This window comes from Acomys russatus, chromosome 27, assembly GCF_903995435.1.
Source record: "Acomys russatus chromosome 27, mAcoRus1.1, whole genome shotgun sequence".
Classification (NCBI taxonomy): Eukaryota; Metazoa; Chordata; class Mammalia; order Rodentia; family Muridae; genus Acomys; species Acomys russatus.
The window spans coordinates 3,041,838-3,049,740 of record NC_067163.1 but is presented as its reverse complement, the minus strand read 5'-3'; the positions used below and the strand labels follow the sequence as shown (position 1 = coordinate 3,049,740).

Sequence of the window (7,903 nt, the reverse complement as noted above, 5' to 3'; positions counted from 1 at the left end):
GAGTGGTGAACATCACTCCTTAAAAACTCGACAACCCATAAGAACATAAAGGGGTAGTTGATTCTAGAGTGTGTGTGGTTAAGAGTGTGTCTTACTGCAGGTGGAAGATAGAAAGTTTGAGTTTCGGTTTGGAAGTCTGAACTTTGAAGGGTAAATTCGGTCTGGTTTGTGATGACCAGACCAGAAGTATGATGGTGAACTAGTTCTATGCGGACATGGCCAGGATCAGCGGCTGCGTTAGGTTTGGCTTGTGAGTGGCCTTCATACTCCTTGCCTTGGTGTGGGTATACCCCTATCAGTTACTATTTAAACCACATGAAAAACAAGATTTTCTCTAAGTTTTATTCATTTATTATTTTTGGCTTAGGTGAGTGGAAAGATTGTTGACCACATCTACAAGAAGTTAATGGCCAGTTTTCTTTCCTTCCTTCCTTTTCTTTCCTTCCTCCCTCCTTCTTTCCCTCCCTCCCTATCTCCCTTTCTTATTTTTTTTGGTTTTTCTAACACAGGGTTTCTCTGTGTAGCCTTGGCTGTCTTGGACTTACATTGTAGACCAGGCTGGCTTCAAAATCAGAGTTCTATCTGCCTCTGCCTCCTGAGTGTTGGAATTACAGATGTGTACCACCATGCCTGGCTAATTTTCTTTGTTTCTTTTAATCCTGTTCATGAGGTCAGGTTTCTGTAATCCCTCTGATTCTCTGTTTTCTATTTGTAGGTTAATTTGCACAGTTCTAGATGTCTGTTGATAGACAGTAGGGAGTGACAACATTTTGATGACATTGAGAGTAAAATTCAGTGGAAAGATAACTTTACGTGAAGAAGAAGGACTTTTGCTGTGATATTGATTAAAAACTTTGGATATATTTAGCCCATTTGTGGTAACTACAGTAAAGTTGGGATTTTAAGAAATGGCTTGTGTTGGAAAAAGTTTTGTTTGTAGGGAGTGGAATGTCCTGTCAGAAGATTAACTGTATGGAGATGACACCAGGTGCATGCTAAAGCTCTCAGTATTGGTGTCTCTTTCCCTTCACGTGCTCAATGATTTGCGTGCTGTTCTTTGTTGTTTACTGGGGAAATTCTTTCGAATTAGGGACTTGAGAAAAGCAAGGAGAAGCCGTAGTGCATTGCAGACTGACTCCCAGGAAAGTTAGTAACACGGGATATTTAAATGGTGTGGATAATGGGACCTGACTGTGATGGAGTGCTGTCTGGAAGCCTTCCAGAGAAGTCTCTCTGAGCTAGGCTTCAGGTAGAAGGAAGGAACATGAGAGCGTAAAGAAATGAAAATGCCAAAGCATTGAGGCGAATAGAGTGTTTGTGGAATGGAGTCTCTGGGACAGTGAGGAAATAGTAGAAATTACAGATGAGTGGTGGGGAGTCGGTGTGATTGACGACACATGTCAAGATGGATATATGTGAGAACAAGAGACAGTCCTGGAAAGAGAGTTCCTTGAGGAGATGGTATACCTGGCTCTTAAAAAGACTGAATGCAGAAGCATACATAGTTATTTACATATGGCATGATAAATTAACCACTGTAATTCCTAGAAAATAGATCTTAACATCCGTGAAAAAGAAATCCCCCCCCCCCCCCCCCCCCCCCCCCCCCGCTGAGGTCCAATTCCAAATTAGGTGTTTTTTTATTTCTTAGGAAATACTCTGTTGACAAAGGTAGAGTTGGATGGAAACCCTTACCTGGTGGTCCTGCAGAGCTAGGTGGGACGAGCAGGTTCAGAAGATGCTTAGAAAGATCTGTACTTATTCCACACCTCAAATTCTGCTTCCAGAAATTTGCTTTGAAGATTTACTTGTGAAACTGCATTTGCACATAGTACCTTCTCTTAACGTCACTAAGAATAAACGCTGCCCAGGCAGCTGAGTTGTTTGCAAAGAACTTCTGAACAGTAGAGACATAATGTACAAAGTAGCTGGATGTGAAACTGCTATCTGTTATGATTGGGAATCAGTGCACAAAAAGTATATACATGCCTTTTAAGACACAGATAGAAGCCAGTATGTTAAGAATGCTTGTCTTTAGTTTGTATTTTCAAGCGTAACTTTACACCTTCCTCTAGTTTTTACATGGTTTATACGTAATACATTCCATTTTTATGGCCTTATAAAGATAGTTAGCAAGGAAAGTGCATTTAAGTCATCCTTTTGATTGGCCACTGTGGTAACAGTTGAACATGGAGTTCAGTGAGGACTAAAAGGGAATGCGTTAGATTTAGGTGAAATGTATGACAATTAAATCTAGTCCATGCACTGCTTTTGATTGTATCTGATCCAAGTGATGATGTGCCAAGATACTTCTATTTCTATACCACACGACTAACATACATATGAGATTATGTGGGCTGGCTTCATTGAGCAGATGCACTTTAATTTGTGAACTGGAATATTAAGAGTTATTAATGCAGAATTTAGTGTCCTCTGTGTCTGTGAACGTGTATGCATGTCTGCTTGCCTGTACATGCCTCTGGAGGCCAGAGGTTGGTGCTGAGTGTTTCCCTCAGTCACTTTCACCGTTTAACTTGGAGCTTACTGCTTACCCTTGCAGAAGGCTGGCTGCCACAGCTGTCGGAGTGCCCTGTCTCCACCCTTACCCTCAGTCTCAGTCCTCAAGTTTGAGATGCAGGCAGACCATGGGGACTCAGCTTTACATGGGCGCTAGAGAGCCCTAATGATGTCCAGCCACTCTCCCCAGCATCTCCCCAGCCCAGTTCACCTTTTTATTTTAAAGGAGCACTTTATTTATCTATTTATTTATTTTTATTATTTATGTTTTCTCCAGGTTTTGTATGCTGTGCCTGTGAAATGTTAGATATTGTACTAAAACATGTGAATCTTGAAAAAGCAAAAGAATTTTATGTTTTAGTTTTGCTCCTTTTGAGATGGATCTCACCTCTGTATCCCAGGCTGGACTTGAACTGGTGACCCTTCCACTCTGCCTCCCATGTACAGTGTGACAGGCATGTTGCTACCAGCAGAGTTCAGATGTTGCTGTGGAGGGGTCGTTGTTGTTAGTTAGGAAAGAAAACACTGATTTGTGACTATGTTAATGTATTTGGTATAAAAAGCAGGTGTTTAGATACAGTGTGTTGACATTGCAGAGAGTTGCTTAAACAGAAACAAAATGTGAGACTGCTTGTATCTACAAAGTAGCGGCTACATGGGTTAGCGAGAATTGAAAAACTTGAGAAAATGGAGCATAGAGGGAGCAAGAAGGGGAAGACCTTTTGATGAGAGTGTGTCCGGGAGCTCTAGTCACCAAAGGAAACATGCAGTCATTTAGAGGGAAATGAGTAACAACATACACAAAAAAGTTCCCCTAAGAGAAAGAAGGGGAACATAGAAGATGAAAAGAGACGCATATATACGCAGTACAGTCTCCCCCACTTTCTTTATATGCATGTATATGTGTGCACAGTGTGTATGCCTGGTGCCTGGGGTCAGAAGAGGGTTAGGGTCCCTGGGACTGAATTTATAGAGTTGTGAAACACCATGTGGGCACTGGGAACTAAACCTGGGTTCTCTCTACACGAGAAACAAGCGGGTTCACTGCCGAGCCATCTCTCCAGCTCTTCATAATGTATAAAGTAAAAGGAAAGCCCTGGGGGTGCCGTTTCCCTCTCAGGGTTACAGAGCAGTGTCTGAAGCTGAGACTGTCTCAAATCCCACACCCTAACCCTCACGTTAGGCAGTACAGAACCTCCTGAGGAATCTAGAATTGGAGTTTGGGGCTGATTTAGGGGTTTGTAAGTGATTGGAGTTGAAGAGAAAAGGTTGTAGAGCAGTTCTCTTTAGCTACGGCCTAAGTGATGCTCTAGAGGAGATGGCAGCTGGTTTTCCACAGGAAGGTCAGGGTCAGCGTGACTGAGGTGCTTGTATTTTACCCTGTGTGCAGGCTGGCACCCCATTTCCTCTTGTGTTTTGTTTTGTTTTTTAAATCTTGTCCATGAAAACTTAGAAAAAGTGCACTAAAGTTTGACTAACACATCAAAACTTAAACATTTTAAGTTTATGTGTTTGAGGCTGAGGGTGGCCTTGAATTCATGGTCTCATGGTGTCCCTAAGCGCCACATGCACAATATTTCCTTGTGTCAAGATAAGATAAGCATTAGTGTATATGATCCAGGGAGGGAAATACATTTAGGAATTAGAATTATAAATGGCAGAACCAGTCAAGTTTTGTGTCTTAGAGGCTTTAAAATGCTAGAAGTCCGTATTCCCGAGCGTGGCATGGTGCCACATGCCTTCTCCTGTCCCTTTAAACTCTACCAATAGAAAGTATTTCTTTATGTCATAGAGTTGAGACAGTCCATGAAGGAGAATGCTAATTATGTTGCTCTGGTAACTGGATGGTGCAGAAGGTGCTGCGAGGAGTAACCAGGCCGAAGAACACTGAGATGAGTTCTCTGTAGTTTTCTTGACTTCTTTTCACTGGCCACTCTAGGGCTTGGGATGCAGCGTCCTAGGCATGATGCCCAGAAGCAGTGGTCTTAATGATTGCAGGGCTGTGGACACCGACTTCCTTGGCCTCTCAGGTGGTCACTGCATAATCCCTTGTGGGTGAGCTGGGCTTGTGCTCCTCTTCTCCCCTTTCGAGTGCTACATACTCTCTTCACACAGGACACGAGGGGACAGGAGAAGTTGTGTCAGCTGGGATGGGAAGTTAATGAGAGGGCAGATACCCAGCAAGTGAGTTGTTGGCATGGCTCACGGACAGACTAGATGACAGACTAACTTTCTTTCACTGGGGAGTCTGGGTATTAAAGAGAGAGGTCACCTAATTTGTGTGTGAGGATTCCATTTGTCAAGAAATGTAAAACTAGCTGCACTAGCATAAAGAACAAATGTGAATGCACACAAGGGTGTTTGCCTGCTCGGCTTATGTCACTGAAAAGTAAAAGCTTCTAATTGTCTCTGCCTCTAGTGCTGGAGATTAGTCCTTTTGCTAGGTTATCCCAGAGACATGGCAGTGCTTGCACCCTTTGCTGTGTGCACTCTGAAGCTGAGAATTGAGCTCAGTGTGCTGTGATTTGCTAGGGCACAATTTTTGCTTGTGTAATGGGATTACATTTAAAGTCTTTTGTTTTTTGGTTTGTTATTAATATTAAGCAAAGCTAAGTCCCTCTGTCTTATTGTCTGCTTCTGTTCTAGAACATATGTGTCATGGTTGTATTCCCCTTGATCATACAGAAGTAAGGCCCTCTGCATGGCTATTTGGTGGTTTGCCCTTTGCTGTTTCAGAATGTGCAGGCCCCCCCCCCCCTTTTCATTTTCTCTCTTTCTTTTTTTAAGAGAGAGTATGTTTCTCTAGATTTTAAGTTTATATGTGCTTTTATGGATTTGCGTGTGCACAGACATGATGAGACCAGAGGTAGACATTCAGTCTTACGTAAGCTGCTGCTTTGCTGTCATTTTGAGACAAGGTTACTTGTTAGTGAGCCTGGTGCTAACCATTTCAGGTTGACTGACGCCCAGGGAACCTCAGAACTTCCGGTTGCTCTCACAGTGCTGGGTGTGCACCCAGCTTTCACACAAATGGTGGAGATATTTGCACAACAAGCACTTTTACCCCAAAACCTTCTCCCAAGTTCTGTTTTTTTTTTTTTTTTTTTTTTTTTTTTTTTTGCTTAAAATATACTCGGTGAATGAGTGTTTGCCTGGATGTGTGTCTGCACTACATGGTGCAACGCCCACGGGTGACAGAAGCGCGGGCATCACGTACTCTGGAACTTGAGGTACAGGTGGTTGTGAGCCACCATATAGGTGCTGGGAACTGAACTTGGGTCCTCTGGAAAAGTAGCCTCTGCTCTTAACTGCTGAGCTCTCTCCAGCTGCCACCATCCCCCCATTTTGTTTTTTTCATAAGTATTCAATATTGTTTTACAGATCTTTTGTAAATATTTAGCTTTCATTGTTTTCTTTCCAAACTGTTAACAGTAAATACCCTTGTAGAACTAGGAATCGGGGGTCCAAGAAGATGACTTAATAAGAAAAGAGCTTGCTACGTAAGTTTGAAGACTCAATTGTGATCCCCAGCACACATGTCCTACAGTACAGGCTTGTAATCCCAGCTTGGGTAGGTGGGGGCTGTTAGTTACGCTTGCCATGGTGGTAGCCCAGCCTTCCAACTCAGGCCAGGAGAAGTGGTGCCCAAAGCAAGGTGAAGAAGCTATTGAGGAGAGCATCAAGGCTGACCTGGCTTGCACACACACAATAATTGTAAATTTTCCGTGTTTACAGGTATGTTTATGAAAAATTCCAGCAACTGGAATAGTTGAGTAAATCATTATAAAGGTAGCCTTGTCTCCAGCTGCTCTTCGGTCAGGTAGCATATCAGCCACACATTGATGGCGCTGAAAACTGTCTCTGATGTTTTTAAAGAGACTTCTCATGGATTGAGGCTGTTATTTGACTCTTCCGTCACAAGATCCTAATGCTTTACGAGGGTCAAGTTAGGATTAAGCCTGGGTGATTAGAAAAAAAAAAAAACCTTTACTACATGCACCATAACTCAGTCTCCAGTGTCCCACTTGAAATAAGTGATCTCTTTGATGTAGATAGTGGGCGTGAAGTTATCATGGGACGTCTTCTACTTCACATGGTGAACCGGGAGCTTGCCAGTTTTCACAGAGGCAGTTGAGGCAGGGATTGCTGCCACTCCTGCTTGCAAGTTATGTGTAGTTTCTGAGTGTCAGGAGTTTAGTCCTCATCGAGGGCGTTATCCTCCGATCCATCTCCCCAGGCCCAGATGATCATTCCTTTTGTTTGTGATCATTAGTAAATCTAGAGAAAATGGTGATGAGTGAGTTTCTTGTACAGGTAAGATTTCAGTGGCAGTCTTTTTGTTTTGTTTTTTGTTTTGTTTTGTTAAAGACAGAGTTCTCTGTGTAGCCTTGGCTGTTCTGAAGCTCGCTCTGTAGACCAGGCTGGCCTTGAGAGATTCATCCACCTGCCTCTGCCTCTTGAGTGCTGGGATTAAAGGTATGTGCCACCACTGCCCAGCTTTAGACAGTCTTACTGCTTGCAGGGCATAGTGATTTTGGTTACTGTTGACTTACAGCATAGAGGTACAGTTAAAATTTTTAACTACAATTCTTGTATATGTCTGTCCAATTCTAAGTACAGTAATAGGTAGGTAGCAGACTCTGGGACTAAGTCTGTCATGACTTAGATAACCGTTGATATTGATGGTATAAAGACAGATCAGGTCTGCCCAAAGCATGAAGTCTATAAGGTTTATTTTTTATAAATGAAATTAAGAAAATAAAGGAAGAAAGAATTCTTTTCTTGATTATTTTTCTTCTTTTGCTCTATATGTTTATGTAGGTTTGTAGGTTGTCACCTGGTAGCCAAAAACATATTGAGAGAAGGAAATGACAGCTCTCATTCTCATTTAACTTTCAGGCTGAAGAACAATTGAGAATTGTTGAAGAACAAAGAAAGATTCATGAGGAAAGGATGAAACTAGAACAGGAACGACAACGTCAACAAAAAGAAGAGCAAAAAATTATCCTGGGCAAGGGGAAGTCCAGGCCAAAACTGTCCTTCTCATTAAAAACCCAGGATTGAATGGCAAACTCTGAACTTTTTACAAAGAAAAATGAAAACACAAAAAAACAAAAAACAACTTTGTATTGTAGCTTCATGTTGAAGTGTTTTGGTTTTTTTTTTTTTTTTTAATGGTTTTTTTTTTGTTTGTTTTTTTTTTTTTTTTTTTAATTTGGAAAATCTGGAAAGTTAGCTTGTTCTAATAGGGGCTCTGCTCTGCAATCCCATTATTTTCCCTCTCTTCTCCATTTCGTCAAATCCTTATCAGATCATTGCTGTCCGAGAAGTGGTGTTTTGCACCTGTTGGGATTCTGTACTGGTTGGGTCTGCTGAAAAGCAGGTC

The 7,903-nt window shown here is 42.0% G+C and overlaps 1 protein-coding gene across 1 annotated transcript in view; it reads left to right on the top strand.

Annotated features, from left to right (window-relative positions):
- The window catches only part of Arglu1 (arginine and glutamate rich 1), a 17,018-nt gene extending 9,319 nt beyond the window's left edge, over positions 1-7,699 (top strand). The window contains exon 4 of the mRNA XM_051170070.1: positions 7,417-7,699. Within this exon, the coding sequence (XP_051026027.1) occupies positions 7,417-7,581 (165 nt within the window). The 3' untranslated portion in view covers positions 7,582-7,699. The remainder of the gene's footprint in view (positions 1-7,416) is intronic.
- The last annotated feature ends 204 nt before the right edge of the window (positions 7,700-7,903 follow it).